General features: G+C 39.2%; 1 protein-coding gene across 5 annotated transcripts in view; it reads left to right on the top strand.

Moving 5' to 3' along the window:
• Positions 1-19,885, top strand: part of DLG2 (discs large MAGUK scaffold protein 2) — a 1,989,136-nt gene that overhangs the window by 12,438 nt on the left and 1,956,813 nt on the right. For all 5 annotated transcript variants that reach the window (XM_070425737.1, XM_070425735.1, XM_070425736.1 and 2 more), the window contains exon 2: positions 5,656-5,787. In XM_070425737.1, coding sequence (XP_070281838.1) covers positions 5,656-5,787 — 132 coding nt within the window. The remainder of the gene's footprint in view (positions 1-5,655; positions 5,788-19,885) is intronic.

Raw genomic sequence — 19,885 nt, 5'->3', positions numbered from 1 at the left:
GAAGTAGGTTGGGAGTGGTGAATAAGACCTGAAGTTCAATTTTGACAGAGTGAGTTTGAGATGCCTATTAGACATCAAAATGGAAATGTTGAATATACAGTTAGATGAATCTGTAACTCAGGAGAAAGGTTTGAACTATCCTATCTAATAAAAGAGAAACATGCAAATTGACCATACCCCCGAACGCTTCCCATTGGCTAATCAGCAGGATATGCAAATTAACTGCCAACCAAGATGGCGGCCGGCAGCCAGGCAGCTGAAGTGAACAGGAGGCTTGCTTGCTCCAGTGATGGAGGAAGCCAAGGTTCCCGGCCTGCGGCAGCCCAGCTCTGAGTGCCCAATGCAACAATGTTGTAATTATAGAAGCTAAACAAGCTCCAGATAGCTGCTTTCAGCCAGCAGCAGGCTCAGAGCTTAGAGCGGCAGTGATGGCAACAGAGTTTCAATTATAGAAGCTAAGCAAAGCCCAGATATCTGCTTTCAGCAGCCGAGGCCTCAAGCTGGAGCCGGCCTCAGAGCTAAAGCCGGCTCTCAGCTCCAGTGACAGCCATAGAAAGTAAATAAATCCCAGAATAAAAAAAGAAAAAGAAAAAAAGGAGAGGCTGGGAGCTTCAGTCACCCGCCAGCCTGAAAACGGCCCTTAGCCCCTCACCCAGACTGGCCAGGCACCCCAGTGGGGACCCCCACCCTAAAGGGGGTGCGGGCAGCCTAAAACAGCCATCAGCCTGTCATCCAGGCTGGCCAGGCACCCAAGTGGGACCCCCACCCTGATCCGGGACACCCTTCAGGGAAAACCAGCCGGCCCCCACCCGTGCACCAGGCCTCTATCCTGTACTACAGGCAGGGCGGGACAGCACGAGCTGCCATACGGGCCCCATGTGCAGCCCTGGGCAGCGGGGCATAAGCCCCGCCCCCAGCCAGGACCCCTATGTGCCACCTGAGCCCCCAGCCGGGACCCCCGTGCCGCCTAAGCTCTGCACTGCTAAGCCCCGCCCCCAGCCGGGACCCTATGACTATTGGAGAGCAGGAAAGTGCCGCTGGGCCCTGGGTCACCGTGGTGATCCAGCCATCGGTAAGTAGAAAAGTGCGGCCTGTAGGCAGCCCCAAGCTGCGCCTGATCCGGGAGCAGGAAAGCCCGGCCTGCGGGCAGCCCCCAGCTGGGCCTGCTCCCCAGTCGCCATGGGGATCTGGGAGCAGGAGAGCAAGCCCGGCCTGTGGGCAGCCCCCAGCTGGGCCTGCTCCCCCGTCGCCATGGCGATCCTGGAGCAGGAAAGCCCGGCTTGCAAGCAGCACCCCCATCCTGGCCATAGCTCAAGGGAGAGTACAACATGCAGTGGAGGCCAGGAGCCTGAGAGATCAACACAGAGGGGCTCCTGCTCCAAGCCTCCATGGTGTGGCTGGGGGCAGGCCCTCAGCAGACACACACACACACACACACACACACACACACAGTGCCTGCTCTGAGCCTCCAGTGTGGCTGGGGGTAGACCCCCAGTGGACACACACACACACACACACACACACACACGGGACACCTGCTCCGAGCCTCTGCTGCCAGACTGTGGCCATCAGTAGGACATCCACTGAGGGCTCCCGGACTGTGAGAGGGGCAGGCTGGGCTGAGGGAACCCCCACCCCCTAGTGTATGAATTTCATGCATTGGGCCTCTAGTCTATACATATAAAAGCCTAATATGCAAAGTGTCCCCTCAGGAGTTCAACAGACCGGGAGTTCAATCACTCGCTATGGCGTGTGCTGACCACCAGGGGGCGTCCTGAAATGAAGGAAGGCCCTGTCTGGCAGCCGCTAGGGACCCTACCCATGCACAAATTTTGTGCACTGGGCCTTTAGTATAGATATGAATGTGGGAGTCTTGAGATTACTGACAGTATTTAAAGCCAGGATACTGGATAGGTTACCTAAGGACTAAGAATTGAAAGTCTCCAGAAGTTTAGAGGCTTGGGGATGGAGGAGGACTAGTACAAGTGATTGAGAAGGGACATCCATGATATAGGGAGGGAACCTAGAAGGGCAATGATGCCCTGCTATGCTAGAATGGGCTCATATCAGCTTGCAAGAGCCTATTGTTACATTTTCAACAAATTTTCAAGCTACTTTCAAGCACAGCCATTTATAAATTAAATTATAGTAAAAACAATATTCTAAACTCATTACTTCCTAGGGTTTTTTTGTGTGTTTTTTAGAAATGTTTTTTAGAAAAAATTTTAGATCTTTATTTTCGAAAATATTACATATGTTCCCATTTTCCCCCATTGACCCCCTTCTATAACATCCCACCCCCTTCCCCAAGCCTTCAGCACCCTATTGTCTGTGTCCATGTGTTATGCATATGTGCATAAAAGTTCTTTGGTTGATCTCTTCTCTTCTACCCACCCACCCCCCGCCTTCCCTCTGAGATTCTACAGTCTGTTCCATGCTTCTGTGTCTCTGGATCTATTTTGTTCAATAATTTATTTTGTTAATTAGATTCCACATATGAGTGAGATCATGTGATACTTGTCTTTCTCTAACTGGTATATTTCACTTAATATAATACTCTCCAGGTAGCTTCCATGTTGTCTCAAAGTGTAGGAGATCCTTCTTTTTTACTGCTGCATAGTATTCCATGGTATAAATGTACCACAGCCTTTTTATCCACTCATCTACTGATGGGCAGTTGGGCTGTTTCCAGATATTAGCTATTGTAAATTGTGCTTCTATGAACACAGGGGTGCATAAATTTCTTTCTGGTTGGTGTTTCGGGTTCCTTAGGATATATTCCTAGAATTGGGATCACTGGGTCAAATGGCAGTTCCATATTTAATTTTCTGAGGAAACCCCATACTCTTTTCCATAATGGCTGCACCAGTCTGCATTCCCACCAGCAGTGTACTAGGGTTCCCTTTTCTCTACATCATCACCAGCACTTGTCATTTGTTGATTTGCAATTCAGGGTCTTTTTTGGTTCCATATAAATTTTTGGAGTACTTGTTCTAGATCTGTGAAATATGCTGTTGGTAATTTGATAGGGATTGCATGGAATCTATAAATTGCTTTGGGTAGTACGGACATTTTAATGATGTTAATTCTACCAGTCCATGAACACAGTATATTCTTTCACTTGTGTATATCTTCTTCTATCTCTTTTTTCATTGTTCTGTAGTTTTCCAAGTACAAGTCTTTTATCTCCTTGTTTAAGTTTATTCCTAAGTATCTTAATGTTTTTGTTGCCATGGTAAATGGGATTGTTTGTTTAGTTTCTCTTTCTGAGAATTCATTATTGGTGTATAAAAATGCCATGGATTTCTGGGTGTTAATTTTGTATCCTGCTACATTGTCAAATTCTTTTATTAAATCTAGTAATTTTTTTTGGTGGAGTCTTTAGGATTTTCTTTGTACAATATCATGTCATCTGCAAATAATGACAGTTGGGATGTCTTTTATATTTATACTTGTCTTACACTGTGGCTAGGACTTCTAGTACTGTGTTGAATTAGAGTGGTGAAAGCACACATCCCTGTCTTGTTCCTGCTCTTAGGGGCAATGGTTTTAGTTTTTGCCCATTGAGTATGATGTTGGCTATAGGTTTGTCATATATGGCCTTTATTATGTTGAGATGTGGTCCCTCTATTCCCATTTTGTTGAGAGTTTTTATCAAAAATGGGTGTTGGATTTTGTTGAATGCTTTTTCTACGTCTATTGATATAATCACCTGATTTTTGTCTTTTAATATGTTTATGTGATGTATCATGTTTATTGATTTGTGAATATTGTACCAGCCTTGCATCCCTGGAGTAAATCCCACTTGGTCACAATGTATGATCTTTTCAATGTATGATCTATTCAATGGGTGTGATTTACTAATATTTTGTTGAGGATTTTAGCATCTAAGTTCATCAAGGATATTGGTCTGTAATTATCTTTCTTTGTAGTATCATTATCTGGTTTTGGAATTAGGGTAATGTTGGCCTCATAAAAAGAGGTTGGAAGTATTCCTTCCTCTTGGATTTTTGGGAATACTTTGAGGAGGATAGGTTTTAGTTCTTCTTTGAATATTTGGTAAAACTCTTTTTTGAAGCCATCCAGATCAGGATTTTTGTTTGCTGGGAGTTTTTTGATTAGTGCTTCAATTTAATCAGTTGTTATTGGCCTATTCAGGTTTTCTGATCCTTCCTGATTCAGTTTTGAAAGATTGTACTTTTCTAGGAATTTGCCCTTTTCCTCCACATTATCCAGCTTGTTGGCATATAGTTGTTAATAGTATGTTCTTACAATCTTTTGTATTTCTGTTGTATCAGTTGTTACTTCACCACTTTCATTTCTGATTTTAATTATTTGGGTCTCTTTCTTTGTTTCTTGATGAGTCTGACTAAAGGTTCATCAATCTTGCCTATTTTTTCAAAGAACCAGCTCTTGGTTTCATTGATTTTTTTTTTGTATTTTTTAAAAAAATATATTTTATTGATTTTTTACAGAGAGGAAGGGAGGGAGATAGAGAGTTAGAAACATCGATGAGAGAGAAACATCGATCAGCTGCCTCCCACACATCTCCTACTGGGGATGTGCCCGCAACCCAGGTACATGCCCTTGACCGGAATCGAACCTGGGACCTTTCAGTCCGCAGGCCGACGCTCTATCCACTGAGCCAAACTGGTTTCGGCTTTTTTTTGTATTTTTAAAAAATCTCTATGTCATTTATTTCTGCTCTAATCTTTATTATTTCCTTCCTTCTACTTACTCTGGGTTTTTATTGTTGTTCTCTTTCTAATTTTTTAAGTTGTAGGGTTAAATAGTTTATTATTAATTTTTCTTGTTTTTTGAGGTAGGGCTATAGTGCTATGAACTTCCCTCTCAGGACTGCTTTTGCTATCCCAGAGGCTTTGGGTTGTTGTGTGTTTATTTTCATTTGTTTTCAGAAAGTTTTTTTATTTCTTTGTTGATCTCATTGGTAACCCATTCATTGTTTAGTAACATGTTATTTACCCTTTATTTGTTTGGATATTTTTGAGTGTGTGTGTGTGTTTTACTGTAGTTTATTTCTAATTTCATTCCATTGTGACCTGAGAAGATGCTTGATATGATTTCAGTCTTCTTGAACGTGTAGAGATTTTTTTGTCTCCTAACATGTGGTCTATCTTTGTGAATGATCCATGTGTACTTGAGGGAGGGAGAGAGAGAGAGAGAAATCCAATGTGGCTTGGGCATTGTGTGTGTGTATAAAAGAGGGTGGAATGTGTCCTAAGAAATATAGCTGAAAATATACATGAGAGGGAGGCCTTGAATTCCTTAATTCCTTGTACTAAGGAATTTGGGCATTGTTTTATAGGAAGTTATCAATTTTGAGATAATTTTTCTGGCAAGAGAGAATCACATCTGCTGTGTGAACATCTCCTGGCCCACATGACATTCAGGACCTTTGTGTTGTGTTGTTTCATGGTTATAGATCCTTTTGGGAAACAGGACTATAGAAATAAAAGTGGGTTCTTAAAATTAGGAGTTGAGTATAATTCTCAATTTCATGTGGTAGTTTATGGAATTTGTGATTATTTTATTAAATTAGTCTGTCATGAAATTAGGAATACAACTATAGAATTGTGTAATGTAACATTATTTTTCTAAGACCAAAAGATAGAATTTTTAAACCGTGTTTTTCAGATACTGACCGAGCTTTATCATTGCTGGAAGAATACTGCAAAAAATTAAGGAAACCAGAGGAGCAGCAGCTGAAAAACGCTGTTAAAAAGGTGATGGGCATCTTTAGGAGCAGCTTATTTCAAGCTCTGCTAGGTATGTATTAAAATTCTGCATTATCTTTTTTAAAATATATTTTTAAAAAATATTTTTATTGATGTCAGAGAGGAAGGGAGAGGGAGTAAGAGATAGAAACATCAATGATGAGAGAGAATCACTGATTGGCTGCCTCCTGCACGCCCCACACTGGAGATGGAGCCCGCAACACAGGCATGTGCCCTTGACTGGAATCAAACCTGGGACCCTTCAGTCTGCAGACTGATGCTCTATCCACTGAGCAAACCCAGCTGGGGCTTAAGTAATACATTTTAAAGTAATAACTTAGTCTCCTTGACATTATTATTACTTTTTAAAGTCTAGGAGTTATTGAAACAAAATCTAAAAATAGGATTATGAGAATCTTGAAAATATTTTATCTATGTTTCTATTATATATGTGTATACTTACAGACAAAAACTCCAACTTGTTCTGAATATAGTTTTAAAGACTATTATATTTTGAAAATTTGAGAATCAGTCTAGTGAATAAAAACAGGAGGAAAAAATCGTTACAAGATTATTTGGCCCGTGGATCAAGTTCTTTAAAATATTCTCTTGTGGCTGGTAAGAATTAATGACGCAAATAACTGTAATCATCTTAGTTGGAATTAAATAAAAACAACTCTAAATGGACTCTTGCAGAATTTAAATAAATCCTGTCATTAGAGAATAGTAGTTGAGAACATTCTTAAGCCACACATTTCTCAGTTACAAATTAATAGTTTCATCTAATTGATCATTAATAAAGGCCATTAACTGTGAATGGCAATATCTTGAAATAGATTTGTATGTTATGTTTAGTTAAGACTAGCTAAGTCTTTTGAGAGTTTCAGTTTTTGAACTTGATTTAGGAAGATTACTATTGGATGTGTTAGACAATCTATAATAATAAAAGTGTAATATGCTAATTAGGCCGGACGTCCTTCTGGATGATTTTCCGATCGAGCCAGGGCTGCAAGGGAAGCCCAAATCCCCGGTGCCTGAGGGAAGCTGGTGCCGGCAGCCGGGGGAAGGAAGACCTACTCTTGCACAAATTTCGTGCATTGGCCTCTAGTTTTATTATACTTTGGCAATGTAACCATTTGGTATCGCAACCTTATGATGTGGGTAATAAAAGGACAAATTCATGACAAAGAATTGCATTTTGTAATTGTTTTGAGTGAGTGATAAATATCTTGGCAAAAAGCCTACAATGTAGTTAGAATGTCTCTAAAAAATAAGAGACAACAATAATCTGTAAAAAGCTGTTATGTAAGTAATCCTGGTGTCCAGCTTTGAATGGATAGATTTGCTTTGGCTGCTTTTCTAAAAATTCATTTTGGGATAAACTAGCCTGCAGAAATAATAATAATAAATGGAGCAGCATTATACAACAAAATATAATTTTCTATTCCATTCCGTGTGGATTGCTAAACACTGATTGCAAATTTATTGCTATTGAATGTTTGAGTGGTCTTACTGTGTATCCTCTTTAAGAACACAAAAGCAGAAAAACCCTGTAGCCCTGTGCAGCCTGAAGGGAATTAAAGCTTTATAAAAGGATAAGTGGGATGCCACTGATAAATAGAGCATTGTTTACGGCCTATAACCTGCTTTCTGTTTGAACCAACTCCTTTCCCTACTCTCTTGTTGTCGTTCTTGTTACAAGTAGGGAAAACAGTGGCTTCACCATTGTTCTAATACTTAAATAGTCAGTACATTAAAATAATAACTTGCATGTCTCTTAATTAACTGAAGAAGTAGAAGAGAATCATAATGCATAAAATCCAACACAAATGAATAGTAAAGGGGAGTACTGTATTGAAGAATGTGCTGTAACACTTAGGTGGGACCAGGAAACCAAGCCTCTCTACAGATGAAAAATATCACTTTGAAAGTAAATTTGCTCTTTCTTTTGTGGTCCTTCTTTTGTGCTTTAAAACACACAACAAAAGCTAGTATGTCTTAGATGGTATCAATCTTTGAGGATGGAATTCTGTTTTTATAACTTTGATAGTATTATAGTGCATAAAAACATTTTATAAATGGGTTCTCTGATAATAAGGTAGAAGGTGATTGCAAAAGTATTGTTTTTTATTTTTAAAGTATAATTTTATCTGATTATAAAAGCAATATATGCTTATTCTGGAAAATTTTTAAAATGAAATCTAGTGGTGAGATACATTGCTCTTATGGTAAATAGCTGGATATATGATGCACGTGGAGAATGATGAACTGTTTAATTTTCTTCCTCTTTACTTCTAGAGTCCCTGTATTTTCTTTTAATTTTCAATTCACTAATAATAAACAGTGGAAAAAGACACTTTAAGCTCTTAAAAGTTAGTCACTAGTGTTTATTAATATATAAAAAAGAAAAATGCCTAAAACAGCGATGTGCTAGCTGCACATTTAGATGTTAGGCTTAGGGGGCCATCTTGTGGTAAAACTAAGGAAAAAGTTTTGTCCAATGGACAATTATAGTTCTATGATGATTGCATTAATAATACCTTACAGAATTTGAATAGAAGTGAATTGAAATTCCATAATATTTTACCAATTGATTTAGGTTTCTTTTGTTTAGTATTGCTAAAACATTTCGATTTTCAAGGCACTCAGGTTATTTTTCATTTAGATGCTGAAGGAGAGAGATGAAATGTTTTTTAAAATCCTTTTTAAAAAAATATATTTTATTGATTTTTTTAACAGAGAGGAAGGGTGAAAGATAGAGAGTTAGAAACATCAATGAGAGAGAATCATCAATCAGCTGCTTCCTGTACACCCCCAACTGGGATGTGCCCGCAACCAAGGTACATGCCCTTGACTAGAATCGAACCTGGGACCCTTCAGTCCGCAGGCTGACGCTCTAGCCATTGAGCCAAACTGGTCAGGGCTAAAATCTTTTTTATACTTCTCTTCCAGATACTTTGAAATTTTAAATTTCACTGTAGAGTGTTTGAAGGGAATTTTTTTGGGGAAATATTTGGACAGTAAAGTGATACTTTTCTTAAAACCCTACTAGTAGCAACATCTTAGAAAAGTGCTGTCCTGTTCTTCGGAGACTTGCATGTTCGATTTTGTGTTAGAATAGAATACTTTGCTAGTTCCATAAAGCTTAGCATAGAACCCTGTGGATACTTGAGATTACTAGCAATGTGGATGAGACATTAAATATACCACATATTGGGATTTATCACTTCCTTGTGGAAGCCTTCTACCATGTCCCTACTTGCTAGCGGCTTTAAGCAGCCCTTTAATGATGTCCCTCAGCAGTTTGTGCATATTACTTATAAAGCACTTATTACATTGCCTTCTGATAAACTGAATATATTGCTGCCCTTCAATAGACTGTGAGTAGCTTGAGAGTTGAAGTTATATCTAATTTACGTTTGTACTACCAGTATGTGCACCTTAAATAACAATAGGTTGTCAATAAACTTTGTTTATTCATTTACTCAACAGTTATTTCTTTTTTATTTTTTGGTAGGTAAGCAGATGCAGACTGGACTTTTTTATTTTTATTGTCTAAAGTTTTACATATGTCAACAGTTATTTTTTAAGAGGCCTGTTAGTATTAGACATTGTGGTAGGCCACAGAGATACAATAGTAAACTACAGAGGAAAGGATAGTCCTTGCTTTCAGGGGTGAGAGCAATCAAGTCGGGGGAAAGAGACATTAGATATTTGGGTAGTTATTTAAATATAATGGTGGCAAGTGCTACAAAATCAATCTCTATAACAGTTGTATTGCATTTAAGTTAGAACAAAATAAAACCACTACATATTTTCCCAATGTAGTAATTCTAACATCATATTTTTATTTTAAAATAACAACTATTTGAAAACATCATGGCTAGTTTGGTCTTAATTATTCATCATAATGTATAATTTTGCCACTTGATCATAAGGAAGTCAAAGGATTTCATGTAGATGATAGTGAGTGTGAAGGCCCACACAGTTATGTGGATTTAGAGTAACTGGGCTTTAATCCTCCAAAGCAGAGGTTCTCAAAGTGTGGTTCTTGAAGCAGCAGCACCAGCAGCACCTGGGAATGTGGTTAGCGTTGCAAATTTGGGCCTTACCCCAGACATGCTGAATAAGAAACTCTGGAAGTAGGGGTCAGCAAATAGTGTTTTAAGAAGCCTTCCCGTGATTCTGAGGCATGCTAAAGTTTGAGAACACGTGTTCTTAGTAATAAGCTTGGGAAACGATAACAATGGCATTTCTTCATTCTTGGGTTTTATAAAGATCTGATTTAATCTTTAACAAGATCAAATTCTGGGGTATATCTCAAGTATTTCAAGAATCCATAAATTAATGATATCATTATGAAATCTAATTTTAAAATACAATAGTGCATCTGAAACATTTAAGTGATTCTCCCCCCCACCCTTTGGATACCTAATGGTAGTTTCTACCTGCAGATAGAGCACAGCAAATCTACATTGTATGAGGCTGAATCACTTAGGTAAGTGCCTGCTGCCGCTCACACCTGGAAGCATGTGCTCTAGTGAAACAAATAAACGACTACATGTCATGGACCTTTAAATAAGTCTTGATTGGCCAAAGTGATGAATGTTAAATTCTTAAATACCAAGGCCTAGTATGTTCCTATTTATTTGTTTACAATATTTCCATTTAAGTAAAAAGAGTGCTGATAGTCTAGTTATTGTGAAGTGCTTACCTATTTACATGGAATGTGCAGATGGATGTTATTAAAGACCAAATCCTTACCCTTAAGGAGGTTAAGGTCAATTGGGAAGGTAATATCTCTATATATTAAAGCCTAAGTGACCATCCAACTGTTCGACTGTCAGACTGGTAGCTATGACACACAATGTCCACAAGGGAGCAGACACTCCAACTGGTAGCTATGATGCTCACTGATCACAAGGGGGCAGACGCTCGACACAGAAGCTGCAGAGCTGCCGTGACTTGGCAGCTGCGGTTCTCAGGTGACCTACCCAGAACCAGAGATGAGGGAGCCTGATTCTGGGGTGTGTCACCCGAGACCCACCCTCTCGCAATCTGGGACCCCTCGGGGGATGTCGCAGGGCCAAGGGACTCACCAGTGCATGAATCCATGCACTGTTCCTCTAGTTTACATATATATATAGACAAGTACAAGACAGGATACAATTAAGGACTAAACTCTGGAGGCTAGACCAAAATGCTGCAGGAGTTCAGAAAAGTAGGGATCATTGTAATTGGTGTTTCTAGGGAAGCTTTTATATAAAATGTGAACTTACGCTGGGTCTTGTAACTGATAGGATTTGGGTAAGAAGAAAGAATAGAGAAAGACATTTTTTCCCATCTGTCCGTGTGTTTGTCCATCCCATCCATCCATCCATTCATTCAAAGGATATTTATTGATATAGTCACTGGGAACACGGGCATTAAACAGAATTGTATAAATAGTACATACAATTGTGATAAATGCGATAGAGGAGAAGTAGAGGGCACTATGAGCGAGAGGCTTAACCTTAGCAGTGGAATCAGGGGCTTTCTCAGGGAAGTGGTATTTGAGGTGCAGACATTATACAGATTCATAGAGGTCAGAAAGAAAGTGAAGAAATGGATTTGACTGCAACAGGGGTTCAAGATGTGTTTGATATGTATGCTTTTAAAATGTCCTCTAGGAGTCGGCTAAAGCATCACATTAGACTTAAATCTCTTCCAAAGACTTAAGTTTGAGGATAGACTTGAGAAACAAGAGTGGTAAGCATAAAATGTGACCCGAGCAATCCTTGTTATTTCCAATGTTAGACTGTCATATACTGAGTGTGATTAGTTGTGTTTTTCATGTCAGGAGGGATCTAGTATTTCTTACGTTTAAATTTGACACTTTAGATTGGATGCCATGAAGAGGAGAAATTGCCATTTTTGATTTTGGACTTTATGTATTTGCTGCAGGATTTATGTCACCAGATGGCACCATTTAACTAAATTTATGTACTTCATGTTTAAGGCTGGTTGTTTTTCAATGGAGGATGCTTTTATCAGCGCAGTTCCTGAAATAGGAAGAATTCATTTATTTTGATGGCATATGAGACCTCTATACAGAATAAAGTAAGGAAACCCCAAAAGTTTGTTGAGAGCAGGAAAGGATCCGGTGATTTCTGCTAAATACATAATGAAAATGTGGTGGTTATCTCTATCACTAGCACAGAGTTGGCAACAGTAGGTTAAAGTTGTGAGTATGCAAAACAGAATTTTTTCTTGCATTATTACTTAGTGATTATTGTATTATTTTCCACACACACAACTGTAATCCTACTTTTGCCCACTCCTGTATATGGTATCCAGCAAGAAAGCAGCATATACTAGGTTTCTTCATCTAGTTTTTCCTACCACTAGCATAGTAATATTATGACTATTTTAGCCTTGATTTAACTCTCAGGTGGAGGGATTGATGTACATAATAATAAAAATAGAAGGTTCTAAAAGATTTTAGGAGTAAATCCTTTCAAGATGTCTTGAAATATTATGGTAATCATATGTTAATTTCTTTGTCAAAGGAGTATATGTTGTATTGAACTGTAGAGCTAATAAAATTAATAGAACATGATATAGATGTCCTTTATTAATATAAACATTCATTCCCCCAAAATGAATATTTATTATTTCTTGGTTAAAAACTTCCTTAATTTTTTCTCTACCTTTAAGTGGACTTAGTCACTTTATCTCTTATGTTCCCATAATATTTGTGCATATTTCTGGTGCAGCATTTATTTTGTATTATTGGTAACTAGAGGCCTGGTGATCAGGGCCAATTAGGGCCTCTGGCTGCCAGCCAGGGCCCTCCTTCCCCAGCTGCTGGCTGCTGGCTGGGGCCTTCCTTCATTCCGTGCTGGAAGCCGGTCCATCCTTGCTGCTTGACACAGTCGCTGCAGGGAAGAAACATCTGCACAGCATATGTTTCAAGGGACCTGGCATATATGGCATACTGTTCTTAATATGTTTGCTCCCCTTCTTAGGGCTATGTGTTTTAACCAAGGTCACCTCTCCGAGAAAGGTTGTTTCCCCAGGTGGAGATTTTCCCCTGGAGTTAGGGATTAACAGGACTAATGAAGGGAATAAAACCCCCAAGTGCCAGCAGGTAATTAATCACTTTAACTACGAACAATCACGCTTAAGCTACATAATCTTTACTTAGGATAATCTCCTTCAGTTACTTCCTTGTAGCTTAACAGAACAATAGAGTAGTGACCTTGGAATGGAGATAACAAACGCCCTAACCTTTGAAATAGAATGGATAGGATTAAAATCAACTGGTATAAATACAGATGTAATAGGAGAATAAAGATAGAACCTGGCAGGAGAACCTGGCTAGAACCTGGCTAGAGAACCTGGCTAGGCTGCTGATCAACTGAACGCTGTCTCCATGTCATTCCTTCTTCGCTGACTCCTTCCACACCTTTGGGAACCCCTGAACCTGCTGGGGCTGGACCCCAACAATTCTGCACCACTAATAGTGGACACTATTTTTATGGAGCTCATGGCCCACCAGGGGAGACAGACATTAAACAGATAAATACAATTGTGATATGTACTTTGAAATAGATAGTTATGTGGATTAAACAGTAAAATCATAACATTTATTTGAACCAGTCAAATTCATATCATTGTATCATGTTTGTTTAGATGGTATTTATTAATTGAAACCTTTTAGTAATCATTATTCTTGGAATCAAATTCAGATTCCTCACCTGTAAGATTCCCCATCACCTCTGCCTACCTCTCATCTCATTTTTTTTTTATTTTTATTTTTACTTTTATTGACTTTTTACAGAGAGGAAGGGAGAGGGATAGAGAGTTAGAAACATCGATGAGAGAGAAACATCGATCAGCTGCCTCCTGCACACCCCCTAACTGGGGATGTGCCCGCACCCAAGGTACATGCCCTTGACCGAAATCAAACCTGGGACCCTTCAGTCCACAGGCCGATGCTCTATCCACTGAGCCAAACCGGTTAGGGCTCTCATCTCATTTCTTACCACTCTTCCCTACTCACTATATTCCAGCCACACTAGCCCTCCAAAATGCGGTTCTCCAAAATGGTGCCCAGGACATTTTCACTTGCTTTTTTGTTTGTTTGGAGTAGACTTCTACCAAGATATTTGCCTTATTGGCTTATCTCATCATTTAGGTCTTAGTGCCTGTAAAGTGCCTTTATTCCTCTTTCCACTTTACTCCCCACCTACACCCTACTATTGCACTACTTGTTTTATTTTGTCACTGTTTGTATCACTATGAGAACTTTTATTTATGTGTTTTGGATGACTTTCTCCACTAGAATGTAAATTTCATAAGAGCAGCTATTTTGCCAGTCTTATTCATTGCTGTATCTTTTATATTAGCTTAGTGTCTAGCACTTAATAGCTACCAAATAAATATTTCTTAAATAAATGGATGGATGAGTGTTGCTGCATGCCTGGGACTGTGTTAGATTCTAGTTGTAGTTAGAAATCTACTAATTTGAAAGGAGCAGAAAGCTTATGCAACGAGTGTTTTACTTTTACTACATAAGGAGAAGTCTGAAGGTAGGCAGTTGCTGGCATTAGGGCATCATCTCAGGGAAGTTCTGGTCAATGTCTGCTCAGTGGGAATGAGAACACGACTTCAGGGAGGAATGCGGGGCCCAAGGCAAGTGTTGTCAGCCAGGCCGAGCAGCTGGGAGTTTTCGCTTGAGCGAAAAAAAAAGGACACCAAGTCTCTTCAAATAGACTTCTGCATCGGAGGCCAGCAGCATGTCCAGTGACCAGATGGACAGGGACATTGACCAGAGGAGCCAAAGAACAGCATGGAGATCCAATAAACCCAATCTGTTTCTACCCCCAAGAGTGTGATGATGGATAAACCTTATTATCCACCATCCCTCCCCAAGTTGTCCACTCCCATACAACTGGGCATTATTTCAAAGACAGAAATAAGCAGGAGAGGGGGAAAGCTATATGAATGAGCAGTTTTAGCTGAGAGAGACTCTTTAAGTTATTGAATCAGACTGAACTTTAAACTGGATTGGGTGGCCACTCTTCCCCCTTCACCAGGGCTTGAGGGCTTCTGAAGAAGCTGGATAAAGCACAGGCACAGTAAAAAGCTAGACAGTTTGTGTGCGAATCCATGGTGTGGTGTAAGTTGTATGAGCCCACTGTACTGAAGCATAGATCTCAATGTTGACTCTTACCTCTTCATACTCCTTTCAAATTTGATACGGAGTGTTGAAAAGAATTCACCACAAAATGGAGCAATGAAAAAAGAAGTACCCCACACATATCTCATAGGAAAGGCTTCCCTTCATTCTGTTAGCTCTGGCTCTTGGTAAAAGATAGAAGTGGGCGAGAATGAGAGGCATTGGTCTACCTTAGTTTGTTTACATGAGTCGGTTCTAAGAGTTGCCTAAGAAAACATTTATCCTGAACCTTATTTGTTGCTCAGAAGCTATGGAACTTCTTAGATTATGTTAGGAATTGCAAACATACTAATAATAGCCTACAGATATACAGGTAGAATAAATTTCCCTGATTTCTAGTTTCTGAGTCCTTGGATTCTACCTTACTTTCAGTTTCCAGGTTGCTGTCAAATAGTAAACCTTTCTGAAACCATAAGATTAGAATTTTCTTTGCAGGACTGTATGTATGCAAATGAGTAATCAAATGTACCTAGAGTCACAAAATTCCGTTGGGCATGCCAGCTCTTAATAAATGCCTTAATTGTGAATCACCACAAATTTAAGATATTTTTAAACTCGCAGGCACAGATTATATTGAATATTAAATAATTCTTTCAGAAAAATCTCAAGTTTTGAAAATAAGCCATTTGAAAATGAATAATTACTTCAGAAGTAAGCCTTGTGCTTTAGAAATAGAACCTGCAAATGTTTTCTGAAGAAGAGTTTAAGAGCTCTTGAATTGATCAAAATAAGACAATGGTTATGAAGGTGAGTTTAAAATTTCACTAATTGAGATAATATTAACAAAGCCTGTTTATTGTAGGTACAGGGCTACATTTTTTTTTTCAGGATACATGTTCACATTCTTTTTGCCATTTTTCTCATACAAATCTAATTTATTTTTTTAAATATTATTTTACAATGGATTTTTAGAGGGAGAGGAAGAGAGAGGAGAGAGAGAGAAACATTGATGTGAGAGTGAAGCATCGCCTGCCTCCTGCATGCCCCCTCCTGGGGATCTACGTCAGAATTGGGCATGTGCCCTGACTGGGAATTGAATCTGCAACCTCTTAGGTACATGAGACAATACCCAACCAACTGAGCCACCCCAGCCAGGGTTAATTTCTTAACTATATCTTTTTCTAGAAATGGAGCTCCTTGAAATATAGAAAAATTATCATATTTAACAGGGCTCTGTGCAAATATTAAACAAATTTTGATGCAGGATACTTCCATTTTTCGAATTTGAGTATTTCTACTTGTAACATGGAAGATGTAAAGAGCTGATGCAATGACTTTCTTTAAACATGAAAGACTGTGGAGAGGAATGGTGACTGCATATGGAGCAAAAGTTATGGGAAAATGCACAGTAATATTCTACATGATAATTTTATACTTGCAAATTTGAATTATTATTGTTATTTTGTCTTTGTGGACAATTTATTCATTGGATCAGTTTCTTGATCTGCTTTCTAGCAATAATCTCTTTCTTTACCACATCTCATGTACCTACTCTTATATTTTTCTCTATTACTTATCATTATTAAAAACCATACCCCTCTAAAATTCCACTCTGACTACCACTCATTACCTATTATCCAGTTTATTTACATATTTCCTATGTCCAATTATTCTTTGATCCCATAAGCACTGCTAACTTATCAGCCCTATACATTTTTGTGATCTGTTATGTGATCATAAATCTTCACGTCCCTCCTTACCCAGCTTAGAATACATGATTCATTGCTATAATTACTCATTTGCATACATCTGCAATTTCATTGTTGTTCCCTCCATCTGCTGGCAAAAAACAACCTCTGGTTAAACCCATCTCTATTTCATGCACCAATAGAGCCAAATGTAGCTGGAGAAATACACACAACCTTGTTAACTGGTTTTACTTTAAACCTAGGAACAAAAGCCTATTATATTTCCTTGGACAATTCACTTTCTTGTTCTCACAGGGAACGTTTCACATTTTCTTTCTTCTCAAATTCAATACACCTCACCTTTTTCAACATTAACGGATAACCTTTCTTATTTTATTGAGACAATAAAAACAATCAACAGAGAACTTTCTCATCTTTTTACCACTTAATCTACCAACCTACCTACATCTATATCCATATTCCCTGCCTTCCCTTTTATTGAAGTGGATAAACTGTCTCTCCTCTTATCTAAGGCCACATCCTCTTCTTGGAGAGAGTCAGGGTCCTGGAAGGTAAGAGAAGGCCTTCTCAAAGAGAGTTTAATGAGGACCTGTTTACAAAGGTAAGGGCAGAGTTACTAGTAAGGGGACTGACCAGGGATCAAAGCACTTGGGGACTAGGAACAGTGAGGATTCTGAGTGAGCTGTTACTATAAGACAGAGAGAGCTACAACCCTGGAGGGGCTGCCTGACAGAAACTATGGCTTTAGGAAGAGGAACACAGTCACTGCCAAACCATGGCCCAGAAAGGAGAGAGCTGGGGGAATAAATATCCCAAACCCTCCTTCCGCCCTTCCCTGATCTTCTGCTGGTGCTTCCCAATAGTGGACCCCAATTGAAAACCAGAGGACAAGAGAGCTGGGTGACATAGTCTATTGAGGTGACATAGTCTACCCAGGGCACAGAGCAGAGTGATAATCAAGGAAAAGATGATCTGGAAGGGCATATGTAGAAGATCCATGATGGGTTATGTCCTGATCCTTCCTCATTTACTCAAAGAATAGTCTATAATTATTCTTTTTCTCTTTGGAGTTAATTTACCTTTGTATTCAATTAGTCTTATTAGCACCCAAACATCTCTTAATCTATTATCTCCCTTTACTTTGTCTGCCCTTGTCTTCTGGCTTCTGTCTGAGTTGGCCAATGGAAGGTATTAACAGATCAGAAGATGAGGAGGAAAGAGAGGTTGGGACATTTATTCTTCTGGCCCCCTTCTAGTCCAGTGGTTCTAAACCTTCCTAATGCCGCGACCCTTTAATACAGTTCCTCATGTTGTGGTGACCCCCAATTTCGTTGTTACAAATTGAACATAATTAAAGCATAGTGATTAATCACAAAACAATATGTAATTATATGTGTTTTCCGATGGTCTTAGGCAAACCCTGTGAAAGGTCGTTTGACTCCCAAAGGGGTCGTGACCCACAGGTTGAGAACCGCTGTTCTAGTCCATGATTTAGCAATGCCTGTGTTCTTCTACTTAAGTTCCTGCCCTGTAGCCCCACTTCCATTTCTCTAATCTCCTTTAGAGCAAAAATTATCATAAAAGTTGTTTATACTCCCAGTTTATGCTTCTTCATCTCCCATTTTTCTCTTGAAGCTACTCCAAATTAGACTCTTGTCTTCTCCATCCTAATGAGATTGTACTTGTCAAGTTTATTGTGATATTGTGATTTGTAAGAAATATACATTTGGTTATTCAGATGATGAAAATATATTTCTCATATGTATTTGGTTTTGTTCCTGTTCCTGACTTCCAGTTCCTAAAACCCTTGGGATTCTTGTGATAAGAGCAGCGGTTTTCAACCTGTGGGTTGTGACCCCTTTGGGTCATCGGAAAACACATATATAATTACATATTGTTTTTGTGATTAATCACTATGCTTTAATTATGTTCAATTTGTAACAATGAAAATACATCCTGCATATCAGATATTTAGATTACAATTCATAACAGTAGCAAAATTACAGTTATGAAGTAGCAACGAAAATAATTTTATGGTTGGGGGTCACCACAACATGAGGAACTGTATTAAAGGGTCGCGGCATTAGGAAGGTTGAGACCCACTGGATAAGAGCAGTAGATTCTTTTGTTATGTTAATGAGGTAACTTTTGGAAAACCTTTAGGTAACCTACACATGAGGGGCTTGTTGTCAGGGCAACTAACCACGTAATTAGAGGTAGAAAATTTCAGTACCCACCCCCCTCACCTCCCCAGCTCTGAGGAGGGCAGAGGGGTTGGAGATTGAGTTCACTTGCCAATGACCAATGTTTTAATCAATCATGTCTATGTAATGAAGCCTCCATAACAACCCTAAAGGATGGGGTTTGGAGAGCTTTGGTTGGCAAACACGCTGAGATTTGAGGAGAGAAGTGCTCCTAGAGAGGGCATGGGAGCTCCACACCCTTCCCCCATATCTCGCCCTGAGCATCTCTTCTATATGGTCTTTCCTGCATTATGTCCTTTTTTATTAAACTAGTATTCCCATGAGTAAAATGTTTCTCTGTGTTCTATAAGACTCTCTAGAAAATTAATCAAATCTGAGGAGGAGGACAGGGGACCTCTCATTTATAGCCAGAAGTACAGGTAATATCTGGCCTTGAAATTGGCATCCTGAGTTGGAGGAGGTTGATGGAACCTCTAATTTGTAGCTAGTTGATCAGAAGCACAGACAACAGCCTTGGCTTGCTACTGGCCTCTAAGTTGGGGCTGGGGATATGCAGTGTTAATAAGAGTGAGCCCTCAACCTGTGGATTCTGGCACTATCTCTTGGTAGATAGTATAAGGATTGAAATAGATTCTCCAACACCCTGGGGTGTCCAAGAGTTGCTTGGTATTGCATGAGAAACCCCCTACCCCCAAGAACCCCAAATAGTTAAAGAAACTGCCATGTTGGCAATTTCATTGGTTAATTATCAGGATTTATCCCTTCTCAGCAACATTTGACAAAGTCACTTCTGTCTTCTTGTACTGCATTTTTTTAACCTTTTCTGACTTAAATGTTGAAGTACCCTAGTGAAGTCCTCAGGCCTCTTTTTTTTTTAAATTTCTATTTTCTATCTATACTTGATACCTAGATAGGCTTATTCAATCCCATGGTTTTAAATATTATCTACAGGCTGATGACTCCCAAATTTATGTCTGACTTCTATCCTACTATCCTATCACCTATGTAAGTATCTTTCACATGGATATCTACCAAGCATTGGGGATATGGAAGTTTTGACTCCTGGAATGGAGT

Source organism: Myotis yumanensis, unplaced genomic scaffold, assembly GCF_028538775.1.
Source record: "Myotis yumanensis isolate MYYU_CA2020_CCGP unplaced genomic scaffold, mMyoYum1.0.hap1 SCAF_10, whole genome shotgun sequence".
Lineage (NCBI taxonomy): Eukaryota > Metazoa > Chordata > Mammalia > Chiroptera > Vespertilionidae > Myotis > Myotis yumanensis.
The sequence above is the reverse complement of the archived record's forward strand: the minus strand, read 5'-3'. Positions and strand labels throughout refer to the sequence as shown.